The 22993-nt window shown below is 43.6% G+C and overlaps 1 protein-coding gene across 1 annotated transcript in view; it reads left to right on the plus strand.

Annotated features, from left to right (window-relative positions):
* The window catches only part of MYO5B (myosin VB), a 307312-nt gene that overhangs the window by 121403 nt on the left and 162916 nt on the right, over window positions 1-22993 (plus strand). Inside the window, exons 3-4 of the mRNA XM_077777644.1 lie at window positions 2940-3111; window positions 7619-7763. Coding sequence (XP_077633770.1) covers window positions 2940-3111; window positions 7619-7763 — 317 coding nt within the window. The remainder of the gene's footprint in view (window positions 1-2939; window positions 3112-7618; window positions 7764-22993) is intronic.

Genomic DNA, 22993 nt, shown 5'->3' on the forward strand with positions numbered 1-22993 from the left:
GCCCCCTCTTCACCTCCAGAGGCCTTGTTGTTACATAGTGAAGTCTTTTGTGCCAGAAAGTGTTCATGGTCCCTGATCATGTCCTAAATGCTTAGATTTCAAGTAAAACCATGTTAGCTGTAAATAAAGCTCAATACTAATAGCAACGTTCGCATCAAAATCCTATTTAAAAAAAACCTTAAGTCTCTCATTCCCAGCTTTTCTCTGGATGAACACACCCCACAAAATCTGCACCTTGAATCTCGAGCCTGCCTGCCTATGTCTTGGCGGCTGCTCTGGGCAGTTTTACTTCTCAGCTTCACTGTAACCAGTACCACTGGCTTGTTTGTGGGCCATATTTTCACGAAATTGCATATGCTCTTCCCTCTGCACTTGGGAGAGTTTTTGAGGGAAAGAGAAATCGGAGGAAAACTCAAACACCAGCATTTCTGTCTCAGGGTTTAAAGACCCTGTGCTCAGGCACTGGCTTTCTAATCTGAGAAACCAGGGGCTGAGCTAGGTAAGCTCTGTGCTTTCACACTTGGCCATGTCCTGTGCTGGGTACCGGGGATGGGAGGGGAATGGAGAGCCACACAGGACATGCAGAGTGAACATGCTCCTTTCCATGGGGGTGACACACATCTCCGTGGGTGAAGTCTTCAGAAAGACTCAGAGTGGGAGGGTCGGGTCAGAGTCCCATTGACACCAGTGACTCAGCCAGCGATGAAGGGGGCCATCACCTCTGGAACTTAAAATCTCCACACACTCCATTTCCCCTTGTTGCCCACCTTCTGGAAATTCTGTCTGTACCCTGTTGAGGATAGTTTACTGGCCTCCTGCATGGAGTCGATTTGATGAAAGACCTTTGTGCAAAAAAGAGAAGGGCCTTGATTAACACACAAACCCCCGACAGGAACCTGAACGAGGGAAACCTCACTAGCATGGGTAATTCATAATTTGCGGGGATGTCCTTCTATAGAGTTCAAAAAAAACCCTAGATTTCATTCTGCAACGTGCCTCTTTGTAAATTCAGGATGTTGTGAGGAGCTGCTTGTCTGTAAATAAAGGTGTCTGTCATGTTTTACCTTCTGTTTATAGATCGTGGATATCTTTGCTCATTTGTAAGATGGTCTTCAGAAGCTCAGAAGTCTTTTCATGAAAGTTTCAGACTTGGTGTTGCTAGCTGTCCCCTAAAAAGGTCCTTTAATCTGAACCCACGAACAGTACACCTGTTGGGCCACATCATATTTAAGGTCTTAGAGGGTTTTACACCTTTGCTTATGTGATAAATAGTGCTAATAATCCATTATTTGCATCTGTTTGGTTAATGACCCTGAATAGCTTTTCATGTTCCTTTGTAATTCCTCTTGTGGCTCTTAGCCTGTGCATAATTTTCTGTTGGGGTGTTGGTGTTCTTTTTGGCTTTGTAAAACTTTGGATATTAAGATTAATTTAGTTAGGTAATGGAGAATCGTCATCCTCCACTCTGCATACAGTGTTTATGATGGATTAAAAATTCTATTTACATTCAAAATACAAAATTTGGTGGCATACTTCTTGCATCATCCTCTAAAAGTACTTCCTTCCAAAGCTCTTGAAACTACCTGACTACATTTTGTTGTTTTGTTTTTTATTTCAGTGCGTTTTTTCATTTGATTTTTTTTTCTTTTTGGTGTTTTATCTAAAACTTAATTTGATCTTTGAGGGAATGAGTACACTAGCTCTATTTTTGTTTTTCCTAAAAGTCTTCAAGTTTATCTGCTATTATAGTGGAAATTCCTTTTTAACTATTTGCTTCAGCATTATCCTGAACAAATTTTCCTTCTGTGCTTACATTTATTTCTGGATCTGCTACTAGGTTTCACTTTGCTGCCGATGTCAGCCCACCATTACTATACCTGCTGGCTATAATATACCTTCATATCTGGCTGTGCATGACCATCTAAAAGTGGGAGGAATAGGAGAGAACACTAACATTTATGTTTTTAAAAACCTGTTATTCCAGTTAAATTGAGGCCATGTCCATCGAATTTCCTGAAAGTCTTTTATAGAATAGTGGTTCTTAAAGTATCTATAAGCCACCTGTTGCAGAACTACTTGTGGATTTTTCAAAATCTCAGATTCCTGGATCCCACCCCAGGGCTCCTAAACATTATAAGTAGTGTTTGAGGAAACTGTTTTTACAAGTGCTTAGAGGATTTTTAACACCATAAGGAGCTTAGAACATGATAAACCATAGCTAAGATTCTTCTGTTTAAATACCAAGAAAGAGCATCCTCTTTTTATTACGTAGATAGTACATAATATAATAGTGTGTACATGAGTCAGTTTTAAATATAACCTGTCAAAAAGCATCATTGAGTACTCCTGTCCAACTGCTATGCTGATATAAGAAGAGCACCTTGCATTTGAGACTTCTTGATTATACACACATATAGATAAGATTACTGCCCTAGAAGTAGCTTGTTGTCAGGTTGTTGAAGAGTATATGTACAGCTGGAGGGCATTTGTGGAGAGCAGTTAGTTAAAAGGCAATTCAAAAAAAAGAACATGTTGGATGATGGGGCAGAGGAAGGCACCAGCATTAAACGGGACGAAGGTTGGCTGCACGGGAGAAAGAGCAGTGCCTCTTCAAGATTCAAGACTCAGTAAGTATTTAAACTTTGAAAAGCCAGTAGAACATGTCATTATATCCTGGTGTGCTTCCTGAATCTCTCATGTCGTTCAGTCTTTTATCCTGATACACTGAGATTCTGTTACCGGCAAATTTTCCTCCTGGGCTGGTCTTAGGGCAACACAAGTACTTTGTTCAGTCTGCCCATCTTTAAAAGAAGGTGGTCTATCTTCATCATGTATGATCATGTTAGGACAGTGATCCTAGCTACTCTGACAGGATATTGGATGCAGGCTAAATGGTTCATAACGCTGCCTTTTTGTGTCTATTACTTGAATTTCTTTAGATTCGGGAATACCCCATTGATGTCCGAGGCAACCAGCTGCCCTTTTTGCGGAATCCAGATATCTTGGTGGGAGAAAATGACCTAACTGCCCTTAGCTATCTACACGAGCCTGCAGTTTTGCATAATTTAAAGGTCCGTTTTCTGGAGTCGAACCATATCTACACTTACTGTGGTAAGTGGTGTGCATCTCTCGGCTGCATGTGTTTGAAAGTACTTATGATCTTCAGACTTGATGTGTTAAACTCTAATGGTTAGGAATCCTACTAGCATTCTCCTAAGTACCTCTCAACGGAGACCCTTGAAAGGTTTGCAATCAGTGAATGTAGCTTAATTAGGCTGCCCTACATCTCTGTGGGGTGATTGGTGTTAATCACAGCTCAGCCAGGGAGGAAATGGACCACACAATGTGGCTTAACTGACTTAGGCATAGTCCTCTAGCCTATAGGGGAGCAGTAAATACATCGCAGGGTCCCAACTCGGGTGTCTGCTCTCTTCACCGAGCACACTCCTATAAACCTATGCCTGGCTGGCTTCTGTTCTCTGCCTGAGAAAGTCCTGTCTTTGTCTGACTCTCTCCCTTCCCATGTACAGATGTGGTGCATGATGAATATTTATCAAATTCATGAGCAGAAAACGAATACTTTATAATAAAATGTCCTGAACATCTCCTATTTGGTTTTCTTGAAATCTCTCAATTTCCCACATTCCATTTTTTTTTTTTTTTTTTTTTTGGAGCATTAAGTGGGATGGTAAAATCTGGTTCCTTATAAACCATTGTCTGAGGGGCAAATGATTTTAGGATCTGCTTGAGGAATCATGCCATGGGCTTCTTTGTGGCGGTTCTCCGAGCTGTGCCTCAGAGCCATGGTCTTGTCTGTGATCACAAGGGAGGCCTGGGGACCAGAGTTATTTTCACAATGATAATCCACTTAGGTTTGGAATTAGTGGGTTGACTACTAAGTTTTGGTGAGCTTTTCTGCCAGACTTCAGTGCTTGAGAAGTAGTTGCCCCCAATACAACTTCAACCCAGCTGCTCATGGCGATACTATTTGAAAAAGACCATCAATATTCAGAGGCTTCAATTGGGGTTTTTTCCCAACAATAACAACGAAAATCTCTCATTTTGGGAGAAAGGAATAAACGACCATCAGCTTCAATTTTTAAAGGCATCCCTTTTAGAATACGTCCTGATGTCTGTACATTTTTACCCAAATGCTTATTGGCTCCTATAGCTTCAGCTATTGAGAGTGACCAGTGTGGCCCAGAGTTCTGAGTTATCAGGACACACGTGTTGCTGCTCTGAAAGTAGCTGAGGTATTTTAGGAAAATGTATAGCCTTAGAGTATAATACCAAAATTTGAATGCTATCTGAAGTAGAGTTTTATACAACTCTCTAGCAACTAGTAGAACATGTAAGGCTGCTTTGAAGAATTATCCATGTCATTCCAGATGGCCAACAGACACATGAAACGATGTTCAGCATCCCTCCTCATCAGGGAAATACAAATCAAAACCACACTGAGATCCCACCTCACGCCAGTCAGAGTGGCTAAAATGAGCAAATCAGAGAACTCTAGATGCTGGCGAGGATGTGGAGAACCGGGCACCCTCCTACACTGTTGGTGGGAATGTAACCTGGTACAGCCCCTCTGGAAAACAGTGTGGAGGTTCCTCAGGAAACTAACAATAGAACTCCCCTCTGACCCAGCAATAGCACTGCTAGGAATTTACCCAAGGGATACAGAAATGCTGAGGCATAGGAGCACACGTACCCCAATGTTCATAGCAGCACTCTCCACAATAGCTAAAACATGGAAAGAGCCTAAGTGTCCATCAACAGATGAATGGATCAAGAAGATGTGGTTTATCTATACCATGGAATACTACATGGCAATGCGAAACAATGAAATCTGGCCATGTGTAGCAACATGGATGGACCTTGAGGGTGTTATGCTGAGCGAAATAAGTCAGGCAGAGAAGGACAAATATCATATGTTTGCACGTATAGGAGGTTGAGGAGGAACTTAACGGATGAACAAGGGGGAGAAGAAGGGCGGAAATGGTGGGGGAAAGGGAGAGAGGCAAACCATGAGAGACTCTTGAATGCTGACAAAAACTGAGGACTGATGGATGTGGGGGGGAGGGGGGAGGGGCATGGAGGAGGACACTTGTGGGGATGAGCACTGAGTGTTATGTGGAAACTAATTTGACAATAAACTATTAAAAAAAAAAAAGAATTATCCATGTCATTAGCCTTATGGGAATTTATCAGGGTTTGGAGCCTTATTTTTTGGTTCAGGTTGTCTTTTTGAGCAAAGTTCCATTTGAAGGCTTGGTGGGTGTCCTTTTCCTCCCTTAGCCCCTTCCCCTTAGGCTGAAATGTAACAAACAAGATTATTCCAAGTATTCTCTGGTATTTCTTTCTTTTAAGTAGACTTTATTGTTTAAAGCAACTTTAGGTTCACAGCAAAATTGAGGGGAAGATCAAGATTTCCCATATAATACCCTTCCCCCCCCCATATGTACTTAGCCTCACCCACAGTTCGTGTCCTCTTCAAGAGCAGTACGTTTGCACCAGTTGACGAACCCACAGTGACACATCCTCCTCACCCAAAGTCCATAGTTTCCATTAGGGTTCCTGCTTGGTGGGGTGCACTCTGTGGGTTTGGACAAATGTATAATGACACGTGTCCACCATTATATCCTAACCGCAGATCCACTGNTGATGTTTTCTACTGCCTTTACCATTTTGCCTTTTATACAGTACCATGGGGTTGGACTCCCTATATGTGGCTGTATACCCATTAGCTTCTTCCACTTAGTAATACTCATTTGAGCTCCATCCATGTCTTTTCATACTTTGATAAATCACTTTTTATAGCACTAAGAGTCCATGGTCTGTATGTATCACAGTTGATTCATTCACTTACTGAAGGACATCTTAGCTGCTTGTAAATTTTGTCAGTTGTCAAAGCTGCCATGAACATCCACATGCCAGGTGTTGGTGTGGATATGTTGTCAACTCCTTTGGATAAATACCAAGGAGTGTGAATGCTGAATCCTACGGTAAGAGTATGTTTCATAAGAGACCGCCAAAGTGGCTGTACCACTTTGCATTTGAACAGCAATGAAGAAGAGTTTCCATTGCTCCACATCCTTGCTTAGCATTTGGTGTTGTCTGTGCTCTGGATTTTAGCCATTCTATATGTATAGTGGTGTCTTTTTGGTATTTCATTTGCATTTCCCTACTGATAGATGATGTGGAATATCTTTTTAGAGGCTTATTTTCCATCTGTGTCTTAGGTGAGGTGCCGATTTCTATATCTTCTGCCCACTTTTCAATCAGGTGGTTCATTTCCTTATTGAGCATGAAGAGTTCTTATATATTTTGGGTACTAGTCCTTTATCAGATACGGGTTGTTTTTGTTTTTTTGTTTTGTTTTTTGCAAATATTTTTTTCCTTCTCTAGTTTGTCTTCTCATTTTCTTGACTTGTGTCCCTTTTCAAACACCAGAGGGGAGCACAATGGAGGAGATCTCCCAGCTTGGCAATAATTTTTCCATTCCTGTCTTTCCTCTTCTCCCCAAGCCTGGAAAAGCTTAAATTTTTGTGCCCTTGTCAGTGGTTCTTTTGATATCCAGAATGTGCTCTTTTGGGAAAGAAAAGGGCATGCATTTCTCTTGAAGATGATAGAATTTTTTTTTCTTTTTACATTCTCAAATATTATGTGCCCTTCCATAAAAGATCTGGAATGTTAGAGGATTCGCTGACTCTTCCTGAAATATGCATTTATTGAGTCCATCGTTGTATATGTGTGGGGATGCAAGTTAAAAAAAAAAAAGTAGAAAGAAAATACATGATGTGATGTAAGCTAATAAAAACCTAACACACAGTGCTTACTATGCAAGATGCTGGTCTAAGTTATCCTAATCATTATCCTCAGGACAGTAAAGTAAAGGTAATTACTGTTCCCAATATTATAGTCCAGGAAACTGAGGCACTTAGAGGTTAATTTGCCAGAATCACACAGTTCATAACTGGCTGAGTCAAGATTTGACCTTAAGATATGTAAACCAATCATGTTAAGTGACCACAATTTGTTTGTGTTCAGTTAAGATAACCCATACACAGAAGAAAGTTGTTTCCTAGATTTCAACTCCGAGATGGCTTTTAAAGCCTAACACCTGTTAAAGCACCTGGGTGGCTCAACTGGTTAAGTTTCTCACTTTGGCTCAGGTCACAATCTCTTGTTTTGTGGGTTTGAGCCCTGTGTTACGCTCTGTGCTGACAGTTCAGAGCCTGGGCTCTGTGTCTCCCTCCCTCTCTGCTCTTCCTCCAGAAGAAGGAAAAAAAAACATTAAAAAAATATTAAAAAATAAAGCCTAACACCTATTGACAGAATTAACCATCCTCTTCTCTCTGGTAGTGCAATGTTTTTATGTATTTCAGAAGTTCAATTTGAGCATTTGTGTACATGTGTGTGCATGTACATGTGCTTAGGCATGTGGAGGCCCAGCCTTCACCAGGGTCTGGCACAGTGCCTGGTCAACACACAGACACATCTTGATTTAGTTGTGATTGGTTGTATTTCTCATGTTTGGATATGAACAAGGGTCTTTGAAAGTGGATGTCAGGTGACTGTCTTGCTGTCAGAATCTGACTGCGTTGTCTGTTTGCAGGTATCGTGCTTGTTGCCATTAATCCTTATGAACAGTTGCCAATCTATGGTCAAGATGTCATCTATGCCTACAGCGGCCAAAACATGGGAGACATGGACCCCCACATCTTTGCTGTGGCAGAAGAAGCTTACAAGCAGATGGCCAGGTAAGAATGACCTCAGCCCAGGAGTCCTTCTGGGTAGTCTTTCTGGTAGGAAGAGAAGTTTCTACCTTCCGTGGCTACTTTTGCCCAGCAGTCAGGCGGTGCTCCTGGGATTTAGTAAAAGTATTGGAAACCAAACCAGTGCAGGCTCTCTTTCTTCATTTCCTCATGTCTTCATCTTATTCTTGGGAACATGAACCTACTCTGGAAGAACAGTGGCTCCCAAGACCTCGATAGCTTTGTGAGCAATGAAATAAATGTATGCCTTAGATCTCCCCTCTCCTTGGCTTCCTTTTGGCTCTTTTCTCCCCTCCTTCATTTTCTAACATCACCCTTCATTTTGCAGATGCCACTGCAGACTCCCTTTGAAGGAACCAGGACTCCTCCACAGCTTCTTTACATACCAAGCATTTGAAATAGGAATTTCAAAGTAGTAGTTGTGCATAGTGGGTTGGAGTTTTTTTGTTTGGTGTTAGAGTTTCTAGTGGGAGAGGTGATTATATTAGGGTTCTGCAGGGAAACAGAACCAGTAAACCAGGTGTGTGTGTGTGTGTGTGTGTGTGTGTGTTAAGAATAGTCTCACGTAATTGTGGAGACTTGGGAAATCCAAAACCTTCAGGATAGGCTGGTAGGCTGGAAACCCATGGAAGAGTTGAAGTATTTCAAGTCTGAAGGCAGTCTGGTGTCCTAATTCTATCTTGGAGTAGAGTATCAGCCTTCTTCTGATAGGTTGAGGTCTACCAACATTATGAGGGGTAATGGTAAACAAATGGTAAACAAAGTCTACTGATTTGAAATGTTAATATCATCTAAGAAAATGTCTTCACCAGTGTTTAACCAAATGTCTGGGTACCCTGGCCTAGCCAAGTTGACAACTAAAACTAATTACGACATGGGTGGTCTTGAGCTATTGAGGCAGAAGGTAGGGAAAGAAAGTTTCATCAAAGTTTTGGTGGAAATGCGTGTTCCTGTTAACACTAACATTCTGCATCTTTTCAGCCGTCTTTCTTGCCATCTCTACAGAACACTCTGTAAGGAGCTAGCTGCAAATGTAGGAAAGTCCTTCATGGGGAGAAGGGCTGCTTAGGCTACTTGAGTGAGCAAGAGAATCCCATTTCAGATGATCTGTGCTTCAGTGGATTTCAGAGTATAATTATCAGCCCAATGAAAGTTTCCAAGAAGGAAGACTGCTTCCCTAGGCTTGTTTACAGATTTAGTGTGTTATTGCTGGTTGCACAGTTCAGTATATAAAAAGTTCTGCTTCCTTATAGATCTATACTACATTCGAAATAAGTAATGATGGGAGAACTGAGCAGTTTAACAAACAGAATGATCCATAACCATTTTATTTCTCCTAAATGTAGTAGGAGAGTAGGGGGGGCACTAAAATAGTCTCAACCTTTGACATCTCTATTGCCATAAGAAAAACCATGTACTGTATAAATCTACTTCAGGGCTTGGCCAGAAATTACTTAGCTCAATAACTTACTACAAACCTAACTGAAAGCATGGTTCAATGTAAGGCCATGTGGAGACAAGAATGGGTTTTCATATGTTTTAGTACATAGCCCTGTTGATATATTACTGTGGGAGGTCAAGTGTATGCCACAGTGGACAGAGATTTGGGGTCTGGACAGGCTTCGAGGCCTTGGGAGACTCCCTTAAGCTGAGTCTTCAGCTATCTTTCTCCTTTGGAGGATGGTTTTTTTGTGGCTATAAAACAAGGTGAGTGTGGGTTACTTGTGACTTCCTACTATGCTAAAAGTTTTAGTAGCTCTTTGACTTCTCTTTGGATGGAGGTCACTGATAAATATTTTTTGTCTCCTCCTCTTAGCCACTTGTGCTTAGTTGTATCAGAAGTTGTTGTTTTTTACCAAAGACTTCTTGAGGTGCCCTGATAGCTTTTAGAGTCCCCTAGCCTCCAGCTTTATCCACACCATAGATCCTCTTGCCTAGATGCCTCCATTCTTTCCTTCCATGCTTGAAGCTGGGTTCATGGTTCCTCTATACTTGGGCTATTTCACTTGTCGGGGTCCTTGTTCACAACCATGAGAAGGGGATGTGGCTGTTCAGGGTGATGGTAATAAAACCTTGCCCTAGGGTTATGAATTTGGCAATTAAGAGGCTTGGAGGTTACAGTTGGATGAGGAATTGCTTCCTGAAGGGTTTTAAGTTTTATACTCCTTGTACCCACTGAGTCCTAAGGTATAGCCAAATAATTTTGCTGAAGTTCTTCTGCAATTTTTGCTCATGAGCTTACACTAGAAGTAGAAGACCAGCACGTGGGGTCATAGGAGAGAGCTATTTTTGAATATGGTGGTGTCAGCTGCTTAGGGTTTCTGTTACTGATCTGAGAGACCCATTGGAAGTCCCAGCAGAATCTTTTCTGTGGAGGGAAAGAGGAGGCCTACTGGTCAGCTGCAGGGAAGGGAGGATTGTTGCTATATTTGCAATAGAGACCTGCTCTCTTAATTCTAGAGGCTAGAACATATTCAACAATACTTGCCGACTGTGCTCTTCCTGATGCATCAGTAGTAGTTGAAATAATTATGCTATTGAACAGTGTGCTTTGAATCTGAGCCTCTAACAGCTGGGAAGAATGAAAGGTATAAGAAACCAAAGTTAATCACTTCTAGTCTTGGGGAGACTGTGACTTAGTTGGCCTTAGATTCAGCAAGTCTTTTTCTTGATTCACTGAAGATTTTATTTTTCTTTCCTGATATTATTCACATCAGGGGCTCGTGATGCTCTGAGTGGGTTGGGGAGCCTGTCACAGCTCAAAGGAATAAATGCAAGCCATCATCCCCATCCTGAGAGCTCCCACAGGGTGCTGTGCTGGAGGAAAGAGGTGGAGGCACCAGGATATCCAATGTCTGGTCACTGTCCCCATCCCTATTGAAGTCACTAGGGCTGGACTTGAGAGTAAATGGAGATTTGCAGTGAAGAAAAAGATGAATCCTGTCAAACCTCACATTCATGAAGTTCTGGCCACTGCATGAGAACTTCTAATTCTCTGTGAGAAGGGGACTGACCTCCACTGCTTACTACTACCCCTTTCTCCCAAAGATCCAGTATGCCTGCTCTTCCAGTCTAAAAACCTTAACTTTCCCCAACTCTGCAGCACATAGTCTGGTTGGAGAGAGAAAACATAGGCCACAACACTTGTTACAGCAGAAAGTGTATGTAAAAGCCATGCATGGGTCATTTGAATTGAGTTTGGAGTCTTGACTATTGCAGATGGTCCAAGAAAACTGTATGATTAAACTGGGTCTTGAAAAACACCAAATGACAAGTGTTGGAGAGGATGTAGAGGAATTAGAATCGTGTGCTGCTAGTGGGAATGTACAATGTGCAGCCGCTTTAGGAAAGTCTGACAGTTTTCAATAGGTTAAACACAATTACAGCATGACCCAGCAAATCCACAATTAGATAATTATCCAAGAGAAATGACAATATGTTCACATAAAAGCTTCTATGCAAAATGTTCATTATAGCATTCCTCGTAATAGTCAAAAGGTGAAAACAATCTAAATATCCATCAGCTGATGAATGGATAAAAAGTGGTCAATTCATACAGTGAAACATTTGGCCATAAAAAGGAAGAGTCCTGCTACATGCTACCACAGAGATGCAACTTTTTTTTTTTTTAACAAATAGTTTATTGTCAAATTAGTTTCCACATAACACTCAGTGCTCATCCCCACAAGTGTCCTCCTCCATGCCCCTCCCCCCTCCCCCCCACATCCATCAGTCCTCAGTTTTTGTCAGCATTCAAGAGTCTCTCATGGTTTGCCTCTCTCCCTTTCCCCCACCATTTCCGCCCTTCTTCTCCCCCTTGTTCCTCCGTCAAGTTCCTCCTAATCCTCCTATACGTGCAAACATATGATATTTGTCCTTCTCTGCCTGACTTATTTCGCTCAGCATAACACCCTCAAGGTCCATCCATGTTGCTACACATGGCCAGATTTCATTGTTTCTCATTGCCATGTAGTATTCCATGGTATAGATAAACCACATCTTCTTGATCCATTCATCTGTTGATGGACACTTAGGCTCTTTCCATGTTTTAGCTATTGTGGAGAGTGCTGCTATGAACATTGGGGTACATGTGCTCCTATGCCTCAGCATTTCTGTATCCCTTGGGTAAATTCCTAGCAGTGCTATTGCTGGGTCATAGGGGAGTTCTATTGTTAGTTTCCTGAGGAACCTCCACACTGTTTTCCAGAGGGGCTGTACCAGTTTACATTCCCACCAACAGTGTAGGAGGGTGCCCGTTTCTCCACATCCTCGCCAGCATCTAGAGTTCTCTGATTTGCTCATTTTAGCCACTCTGACTGGCGTGAGGTGGTAAGAGATGCAACTTTAAAAACCTGCTAAGCAAAAGAGGCCAGACACAGAAAGACCACATATCCTGGGATTCCATTTACATGAAATGTTCATCTAGAGAGAAAGCATGTTAGTGTTTGCCTATGGCTTGAGGTTAGAGGTGAGATGGGGAGTGGTTACATGTGGGTATTTTTTTAGGGAGGGGATGAAAATGTTCTAAAATTGATTGTGGTGGTGGATCTACAGTTTGGCACATTTACTGAAAATCTTTTGAAATGTATACTTCAAAAGAGTGAATTGGGTGTTGTGTGAATTCTCAAAACAGTTAAAAACCAGAGGTATGGTCAGGAACCAATACCTATGAAAGTTTTAACCTACATGGTGAATGGGTCTGTAGGGGGCTCTCAACTGTACAGTTGGGGCCCAGACTGGAGACTGGTGAAAGCCAGGGTCAACTTTGGGAAGGCTGTGTGCTATTAACAGAGGGGATGAAGAGATGGTCAAACTTTCAGGGGTTTTCTCAAGGGACTGATCTCACTCTTTGGGAAACACTGGCCTCAAGTATGGAGACATTTTAGAGCTTGTTAGATAAGGAGGTAGGACACAGAATGTTCAAAGAACATTTTTTCCCCCAGTGGAAACTACTTCATAATCTTTCCTTTCTCCACATTCCTATACCATTTCCAGGGATGGGAACATCTTATAAGCAGCTTAGCCTCTTGTGGCTATAACTTCTCTGTTGTAAATGGCCCTGTATAACGAATAATAGGGAACTATCCAGTGTGAGTCCTGTGGCACATACCCCTTTCATTTGTCTTAGGGCATGGAATTGATGCTCAAGGAAGAACAGAAGGAATCAACATATTAATGCATTTCTCCAAGTGAGATCCATGATCCCCACCATGCAGGCAAGGATATGATTTAAGGATATTAAATTATCAGCCAAAGTTATGAAGATAGTAAATGGGTGAGGCTGGTATCCAGGCTTGGTCAGTTTGCCTTGAAGCCCCTGCATTAGCTGAGAAGTCTTATTTCCTCCCTCAGTGGTACCTACTGACTGATCCAGATGGTCTTCCAAAGTAGAGCAGACGCTGGTCCTCTGGACACTGAGAGCCAAAGGGTACACCTTTTCCCTTTGGTTTAAAAGTATTTAAGGTTCTACAATGAGACTGAAGTTTCGATGCATTTTCTAGCTTTGTTGGTGAAAGCCCGCCATCTTACTGGGCTGGCCAGGTCTAATCCCTTTTTTGAGTTGTAGGGTTTTTTTTTGTTTTGTTTTTTTGTTTGTTTTTCCTGAAAGAGTAGAGACACTGCAAAGCAAATCTATTTGCTCAGGTAGCCAAGGTAATTGAACACACACATTTCCATCTGGCTCTTCTGTGTTGCCAAGCTGTGACTAGCGGTGAGAGATGGGACAGCTATTGCCTGGGATCCTGGGGAGGGAGGGATGGGGAGTGCAAGCAGACACACCTGTGGTCGGGGCCCAGTGGTGAATAGAACAGATTGTTGTAGGCGGGAGCCTTTCTGGAAATGAAAAGGAGCTCCTTGAGAGCAGAAAGCCTGTGTTCAAGCGGGAGAGAAGGAATCGAATTTATAAACCCTACTTGGGTCCCTAGAGAGGGTATCTTGGTGGATTTGTGTCCCTCGAAGTATGCAAGGTTAGTAGAGAACTTGAATGTCTTCCAGGGAACAGTATGGAAATGAGTATCCATAGTATTAAAAGGGTAACCCAGAAACCTAGAGGCCTTTCAGGTAAGCAGGAGGAAGGGAGTTAAAGGGATAAAGGTACAAGTAGAAAGGAGAGGGTGGAGATGTGTGTTGCAAAAGAAAGGAGATAAACTGTTTTCCATCTTTGGAGGTCAAAATGATAGATTGGACATTATCCTGGTAATTGGGGTGGAGTATTTGTGGGTTATAGGAGAAGGGACTCAGGACTGTTTACAATCTCTTCAGCTACAGACTCTGGAATTAGGGTTGTTGGGAAGATAATTTTTAAAAAGAACTATTTGTAGGTGGCCTAAATCCACATTTTGCTTTGGGATCATTTTAAGCTAGAATGGTGTTCATTTCTTCCTTATTCTATGACGTAAAGTAGTTGTTACTCAGGATTTTTGTACAGTTTGGGGGAAGTTGAGAATGTGAAGTACTTTGTGATTGGGCTCCTATTTTCCGTGAGAGCATGGTCATTCTGAGGAGAGCAGAGCCAGGTTTTGTTGCACTGTGAATTGTTTGCTGTCCAAGGTCTGTTTCTGGTAATGTGGTCCATGGACAGACGCTTTGGCCTCTGTGGTTCTGTGTCCTAACCCCCTCCTTTTTTTCCCTAAAGCTTATTTTTTATAAAGTTTTTCTTATAAAACTTTATAAAGTTTTTTTGAGAGAGGAGGCAGGGGAGGGGCAGAGAGAAAGAGGGAGACAGAATTCCAAGTGGCTCCCCACTGTCCACACAGAGCCCAACTTGGGGCTTGAACTCCTGACCTGTGAGATCATGACCTGAGCTGAAATCGAGAGCTGGGTGCTTAACCAACTGAGCCACCCAGGCGCCCCTTAGTATCCTCACCCTTTATGAGAACATTGACTCTACCTCCGGGACTTGGACCCAGTGGGAAATCATGAAGAGCCTTAGAAAGCTGTTGAGCACTGGGAACATTTGGAGTGTGGATGTTGAAGTTCGTTGGCTGTTGTTGAGTACAACAAATGACAGAATCACTGGGACGGCCAGTGAGGAGCACTGACTTGTTGAATTTTTACAGCAAACTTTGAAATTATGACTTCAGTCAACCCCAATTGATAGATGAAGTTTTGTTTTCCTTCCCATTCATTATGACTTCAAGTCAGGACTGGTCAGGACTAGATTGCTTTAGGACAAGATGTAGGAGATGCTCAGGATGTCTGCACACAAAGGAACAGCTTTTAATTTCTTCTCTGACATTATCTCTTCTTTCTAGAACATGTCCTGAGTAGTTCCCCTCTGTTCAGATTCTTTCTGGGATGTTCTCTTTACCTAAAGATTACCCTTTGTAACCTCTTAGCTAGAATAGAAAGCACTATAAAACCTATCATGTTTAAAATTCTAGCTTTATTGTTTAAATTTCTGAGTGTAGGGGAAAGTTCTTTAAATGTGCAGTGAATGTGGTTAATGATAACATCCCTATGTTAAAAGAAACCGTGTAAGTGTATATTATTCTCTGCTTTTAAAATGGCGAATTTAGAAAAGAATACCCCTGGACTCTGAGTTGTCCTTCTGCCATGTACCCAACGTGCTTCGTGAAGTTAAGGCCCATATCAGAACTCACAGAGCTGAAGGAGTCTTCAGTTTAGCAATCCTGACTCTTTCTCTTACCCAGGGGAGTCCAACATGTTGGAAGGAGAGAGGCTGTAGTCCTGTGGTGGAAGTCGGTTGTGCTGTGAGAATGCCAGAGACTATGTCCCACCCAGCTGGTCCTTTGGATGCTGCTTGCACCTCCCTGGAGCAGGGAACTGTCTCTGAATGTTGCTGTATTTAACGGCTTTCATCATCCAGAGTTTCTGTATTTTCTAGTGCTCTGCTGGGTCTCCATTTGCTTTCACGCATAGGTCTGAGCTCAGTGAAGCTGTATAAGATGGCGGACATTTTCTTAGACATGGTGGCCCCAGCTTGAGGCCAAATCCTGGCTGCCATAGCCATACCTGCGAGTGTGGTTTTCAGACCCTGTCCCAGGGCAGCCACCCTTAGATCCCATTTAGTCTTTCTGATATGGGTGCTCCTTGGTCGTGGTGTGCCAGATGAGGTGAAGGGTTGATTTTCATACAGAATTCCTGTTGGGGGAGGCTACAGTGGCATCGGCTTTTGGCGGCCATTTCGTACTGTTGCTTTTGCATAAGTTTGCAAGCTGTTAAAATTCTGTGCCTCCTGTACCAACCTGCCCACATATGCCCAAGAACTATTTTTTTTTTTTTTTTTTACAACTGTAACTAGATCTAATTGACTGGTAGTAAAGTACATAAACTTAAAATGCAGTTCAATTTAAATTGCATATACAAGTAGACACATTTTGACATTTATGTACCCAAGAAATCATCACCACGATTCAGATAATGAACATTTCCTTACCTCCCAAAAGTTGCCTTCTGTTCCTTTGAACTCCACCCTCTACTCCCAGATAACCCCTGTTCTTTATCACTATAAGTTTAAACTTATTTTAAGATATGTTGCCCTCACTCTGCATTTGCACAATTGGACATGCAGATCTACCGAATCTGTTGCCTCTGCTCTTACCTGTTGATGGAGTGTTAATCTGGGTGGACTCCTGTAACCATTGGGGAGCTGTTCCTTCTCTAGATACTAATAATTGAACTAAATAGGTACACAGGTGGTTGCCTGTATTTTTAAAAAGTGTTAAAACCTGCACACCCAGGGCTGGCCAGACGTGATTTGGGGACTGCTCCTGTGTGAGGAGGTGGCCTAGCACAGACCCCAGTTAGCATCATCCCAGCCTCCTTCCCGTGTTTCTTCCTGGGCAAGTTCTCTCACTTAAAGCACCTCCATTTTCTCCTCCGAAAAGGGAGGATGCATGTGTGCACTTCCTCCTCAGGATCCGTAGCAGCTAAAACCGCTCTGGTGTGTGGTGCCCACATATGGAGTCTACACTGGGCAGCGCACTGTGACCGCAAGCTCCTGTGGTTCGCGGACTGTGCACCGTTCTTGTGACACAGCTTTTTTTTCTGACAGCAGAGTCAAACTTCCCATTCTGCATAGGTTTCTTCTGGAATTCATAGTGGTGATGACATGTGGATAGGATTTAGTTTTTCCAAGGTGTCTGAAATAATTTTCGGTTACAAAGCTAATAAAATGCGAAGTCTGGCACAATGAAATGGCATTTCTATTTACATTGCAGTAATGCCTTTCACGCCGTGTTAACCACTTTCTTTTTCACTTTGAACTGTGTTTTTTTACGTTTCTATCTTGGAAGACAGCAGCTGTAGACCATCTGCCCATGTGCCTGAGTCCAGTAGGAAAGGGAGATGCCATGAAACAAAGGTAGCTTGGTGTTGGTGTCTGGGGAGGCTGCCTGGCTTCCTAGAGCATGGCTTTGTGACTCTGGGCAAGTGACTTAAGTTGAGCTCACTTTGCACCAGTGTCTGCATCTCTAAAATGGGGATGAACGTAGTATCTTAGTATCTACCTCACAGGCTTGTTAGAATTCATGAGTTGATTACACCCCTATGTGGAATTTAAGGAACACAACAGATGAACATAGGGGAAGGGAAGGAAAAAGATGAAAAGAGAGGGATACAAACCATAAGGGACTCTTTGAGGGTTGTTGGAGAGAAGTGGGGGATGGGCTAGATAGGTGATGGGCATTAAGGAGGGCACTTGTTGGCAGGAGTGCAGGGTGTTGTATGTAAGTGATGAATCACTGGGTTCTACTCCTGAAGCAAACACTACACTGTATGTTAACTAACTTGAATTTAAATAAATGAAAACATTCATATGTGATAAATGAAAAGTGCTTTGAATGGTTTCTGACATTGTTTAATAGACGTGTGACCTAGTCATGGTGATGGTGGAAATACTGGGATAATTAATCAGTGGAATCCTGCTGTCCAAATGCTGAGCTGGAAGGAGAAATCAAAGTTGGGTGGGATTCTCTTCATAGGTTTCCCTCAGAGAACAAAAAAATAGGGCCAAGTGAATGATGCCAGTCCCATGTGATTACAGAAGTTCTTTTGGACTTTGTTTTTAAAAAAGAGGGTTATGATTGAGACGGTGCTTGCCAGTCTGTTTAGAGGAAATGCAGCTTAAGTTGAATCCTTCAAACTTTTTTATTCTACACAGAAAACTGACAGCTTTCTTTTTTGCCTTGAGAGTGAAATTACACTCTGGTTGCTTCCTGGGCAGCCCCTAGACGTGTGAACTACTTAACTGCATTGGTCTGAATGTATAGTGTCAAACTTCTGTTAGGGCTTTAGGGATCAATACATGTTCATATGTGCACTCCAGCTCTTCTGCTTTCCTACTGAGTCACGGGGCTCCTAAAGTTTTATTCCATTTGTCATTGCACATATTGATCTGTCGTAATTACCTGATGCATATAAACTCTAGCTCAGCAATCCAAAGCAGATTTTTTTTGTTTCTATTTCTGTGAGGTTGTCATTTCCACAACTCTCTTCATTTTATCATCTCTGTAGAGCCTCTTATCTCCTATTTTGCAGAGCTCGTGTTTATGAAATGCCTAGGACAATTAAGACTTCCTTTCTTCAAGTTAGAGGTCACATCTTCTATCATCGGGTTTCCTTTTTCAGCATCTTTAGTGTTGTGATTCCCAGGCTGGGCTAGTGATGTGTTCCTCCCTCAGATGTTAGCTGTTCCACCATTGGAAAAATCTTAGAGGAGGGTGATTACCTCCNACTTAACTCCTGGAGACTGCTCTGGGAATGCCTGGTTAGTCTCTGCTCCCACCAAACTCTTCCAGCCAGGCTACCACTCCCCATGCAGCAATTCCTCATTCTGATTGCCTCCTGAATATATTGCACACTTAGAATATGGCCCCATGAACTGTGGCATCTGTCATGTGGCCAGGAGTGGAGGTCTTGACTGACCAGAGGAGTAGCCTGTGGCCCTCTCCTATTCTCCTGGGACCTGAATCTTTGGGGGCTGTATTAATAGAGGTTAACTGTTAGTTTCTTCCTGTGATGGTTGATAACAAGTCAACCCCAAATATGTGAATGCTTCTTACCTGCACTGTGGTCACAGGTAATCAGTTTGGTATAATACCACTGGGAGGTGTGTCTTGGATCCTGTCCAGATCGTAGAGCTGAGTGGCAGCGACTGTGTTGTACCCCCCCACCCCCATGGAGTTGGCCTGCTGATGCAATATCCTTAGAACTAATTGGATGTCTTTACTATCATGATAGTAAATAAGCAAAATTACTTTTTCCAAAAGAAGTTCAGAGTTTCTCACTTTGGAGAACTGTAAGATGAGAATACATGGCTTACCTTTGGAGGCCTCTGGAAGACCCTTGGAAACCGTGAGAAACAACAAATGCATTCTGCTTCCTGTTATCCCACAGCCCCTGTGGGTCATCAGTTGCTTGCTCCACCAGCACTGGTACACTGTCCGTCTTGCACCACGGATGCCAGAGCTGAATGTGGGCTTCCCCGCCCCTCCTAGAGGCTTGGCCTCTTCCTTAGATTGATCCATGGGATCCCTCTAGGCTGGGAGGTGGGGGGGTGAGAGAGTGGTGAAAGGTCCAAACTGGGAATCACCCCACATGATTCTTNTTCTCAACAAGTGTGCCTTCCTCACTTCATATCCTGAGTTCTCTCCATCCATGGTTTAAAATGAAACAGATGTCCACATCCCCCAGGCCTGGCTCTTGATTTCTGAATGAAAATTTAACGAACTGTAAAAAAAAAAAAACAAAAAAAACAAAAAAACAAAAAAAACCTTTCCACACCAGTAGGCGAGATTTCAAGGCAATTACCATGCTAGGAACTCAGAAGTCTTGTTTTGATAGTCAAAAGGTGAACTTTGGCACTTTGTCTTTACCTTCCTGTTAGACTAATCCTAATCCTCCTGAGACCAACTACCGCGCTTAATTGAAGGAGAATGCCGTGTTTAAAAGAAATGTAAAACCGTATATTGATGTGTCTTAAATTTTTTCCTGCTTTGAAATGCATGATAACCAGGAATGTTTCCTTAGATCATAAGGGATATGCAAGCATTACCTGTCATGGTAGCACGGACTCCGTTTTATAAGTTTGTCTGTGGAACCACAGAGGGATGTGAATCTGGACACCCTAATTCCTAACCTTGTGCCTTTGTCCACTTGGGTGTACTGCCTCCCCGGAAGAGAGGATACCTCGGGTTCTGGCTTCAGTAACTATGTGGAAGGAAGTTCTGTGCTGAGACCAGGAAGAAGACACTCTAGGGGGTTGAAAATGGCTTGATGAGGGAATTGTTTTGTGCACGATCCCCCACCCCACCTTCCTCAGACACCCAGATAGATTGGTCAGCCTGAATTGATGGAGTTGAGAGAGATTGGCCTACAGATGGTACTTAAAGCCTTGGGAGTGGATGACCGCATCTTGGGAGAGAGTGTTGGGGAGGAGGAAAGCTGGCAGAAATAAGGCCAAATAAGTGTAGCATTTAGAGATCTGGTGGAGGAGGAAGAGCCTGGTAAGGAGGTGCGAGCCATGATGGCTCTGACAGCAGTTGGAAAAGAGAGCTTTCTGTTCTGTTGGCCACATATGGGGGTTGNGCCATGGTGGACGAATGCGGAGTGCCCTGCAGAGTGCGGGGCTGTCCTGTGCACCTGAGAACCGCCTCCCACTGCTCCATGTCAGATGCCCAAAGTGGCCTTTAAACCTTCTTTGTGGCTCTCTCATTTATGCTGCCCTTCGGTTCTTAGGTTGTTTTATGGTCTCCCTTATTACCTCCTGGCTCCTCACCCAAATGACGAGTGTGGAAGGGCAGGCTCTGTCATCTCCCCTGGTAAGAGCTGAAGCCTTGAGAGGTTCGGCCAAAGTTACCAACATTGTACATGATGGGCTGGTGTCCTGGAACCGATTCTCCTCACCCACTTCAGGGCTCTTGGTGTCCTCCTCTTCTGTGCCTCTGTATGACTGGAGAACTGGGTTTCCAGCTAAACTCCCACAGGGGTGCTGGGCTCGCACAGGTTAAGTGGCTCCATCCAATGGGGGGAATCTGTTGGGGCTGCTGCAGAACAGGGTGTGCAGGGATGCTGTGTGTGCTGGGCCCCTGATTGCTGCTCCACAGGTGGTCACAGAACCGGTGAGAACCGAACCTTGCCAGGCTCCCACGTACATACTCTGGGTGCTGAGCTAGAGGTGGATCTCCGGCAAATACATTCTTTGCCTTTTCCTGTCTTAGCATCCCTTTCATACTTGGTGTACCCCATCTGCGCATATGTGGGCCACCTCTGGGTGCACATGTGAGCTGCAGGAAGGCACCAGGTATCTGTTCCTGCCCTGGAGATGACAGCAGCTCTTTAAAATCTCAGAGTAGACAAGTGACAATGTACTAGTAATTAGGCCCTGTCCAAAGAACCTCCTGCCTAAAACATCTATCTCCCTGGCCTGTCACTTCATTTAAAGTATTACCTTCTCAGCTGAGCCAAAAACTATTAAAATATACTTCTTATCTGAGAGAACGTCCTGTGTGACATACCTTTAAAATGCAGATCAGGCCTGTTGGCTCCGATTCCTGCCCCTGTTGCTGCAGTTGAGAGCCGCCTCCTGCATTTGGGTTACTGCTGCAGCCTCTGAACCAGTCTGTGTTGACCATGTTCCTTTTCACTTCTAAGTCCATCCTTTGTGCCCCTGGGGAGGAGGGAGTGTTTGTGTGTTTTAAGGTAAAGGGTCTCAGAATGTTAAAACACTGGCAGGGAGGAGGCAATTTGGGGAAGGGGAGTATGGGAGCAGGGCAAGGGGGTAACTGGTGGAGTGGAGTGCTGGACGTGGGGTGGGGGGTGGGATCCAGGGCTCAGGCAGTGACATTTGCCTCCTGGAGAGGGTGGGATCCTCCAGTTAGAGAAGGGGAGGAGCAAAGCCAGGTGCTGATGAAGCAAGAAGGTTGGTAGTAGATGGGGTGGCAGGAAGTCAAACTGTTCTAGGACTTTCCCTTGGATTGCTAAGATTCCTATCTTAGCATGTGGCAGATGCTGACATGTTGGGCGAATAATGCACGGATTCCACAAATGTTTCTCATAATGGAGGTGTCCCCCAGAAAATTGCTGGGATGGGAGCAAGTCCCATGTGTGTGGGGCGCAGACCACTTGAACCTGCAGGGTGTGCTGGGAGCTAATGCACCATCACTGCAGAGGCAGGTGGGTGCCAGATGAGAGGACTGTCTATCTCCTGGCCCAGGTGACAGTGGCCAGGGTACCCCAACATTTTTTTAAGGAGCCTGTGGCAGGTGAACTTGTGGGCTGGTGTGTGATGTTGAAGACCATCTGTGTGATACCCTCACGGACCTGTTACCTCTGCCCTGGTCGTGTGGCCAGTAACGGTCTTCCATCCAGCTTCCCTTGTGCCTGTCACAGGTGCGGTGGAGCATGTAAGGGAATTTGACTGTGACAGCTGCAGCGGTCCCTAGACAATTTTGGTGCAACTCATTTATTTACAGAGGATGAAACTGAGTTCTGAGGGGGAGGCAAGGACTTTCTAGTCCCTGCACTGAGTTTGTGCCAAGGCTTATCAGGGGCTTGAGGCCCCTAGTCAGGTGCTTCCCTCACCATCAGCAGGAAGGCTGGCTCCCGAGGCCACAGCTGGATCCCCATTTCTGCCCAGAGTGTATCTTGATGCAAACTGAGAAAGACCTCAGGCCCAAACCTCCTTGTGCCTTGGCCAAGATGGACAACATGTTGAGTGAAATAGCTGAGATCTCCTTCTTCAAAGAATGCTGGCCTCGAAGAGGCGGGACCGTGGAGCAAGTGAGTAGTAAAGGGCAGGATAAATCTAGAGCAGAAGATAGTATTTTCCGGAGCAACTTAGAATGGCTGGTGAGAGAAGAGCACATGCAGTGGGATTCTGGGATGATCTGGAGAGAAATTATGAGGGCAGCAGGGGCAACCTCGACCCCTGAGGGGTTTGTACCTTCTCATTTGTAGGGCAAGCAATAGCCCTCCAGCCTTTTACAAATCATACCAGAAAATATTAAGAGCCTTGATGTCTGCAAATGTGATTATGTAATAGGTTATGGTTCTGCCACTAACGACTTGATAATAGTGTATTTTAAAAGGTGTGTTAATGAACTTTCCTTTTTCAAATGTCCCTCAAATTTTACTTTGGAGTCTGTTTGCTGTCTTCTCTCCCAAGTGAAGAATAAATGACTTGAGTATAAAATGGCTTTACATTTTTCTTCAGTCAAGTTTAATAGTGTGCCTGCTGGGTGATCACACAAACA

This window comes from Crocuta crocuta, unplaced genomic scaffold, assembly GCF_008692635.1.
Source record: "Crocuta crocuta isolate KB4526 unplaced genomic scaffold, BGI_CrCroc_1.0 scaffold36, whole genome shotgun sequence".
Taxonomy (NCBI): domain Eukaryota; kingdom Metazoa; phylum Chordata; class Mammalia; order Carnivora; family Hyaenidae; genus Crocuta; species Crocuta crocuta.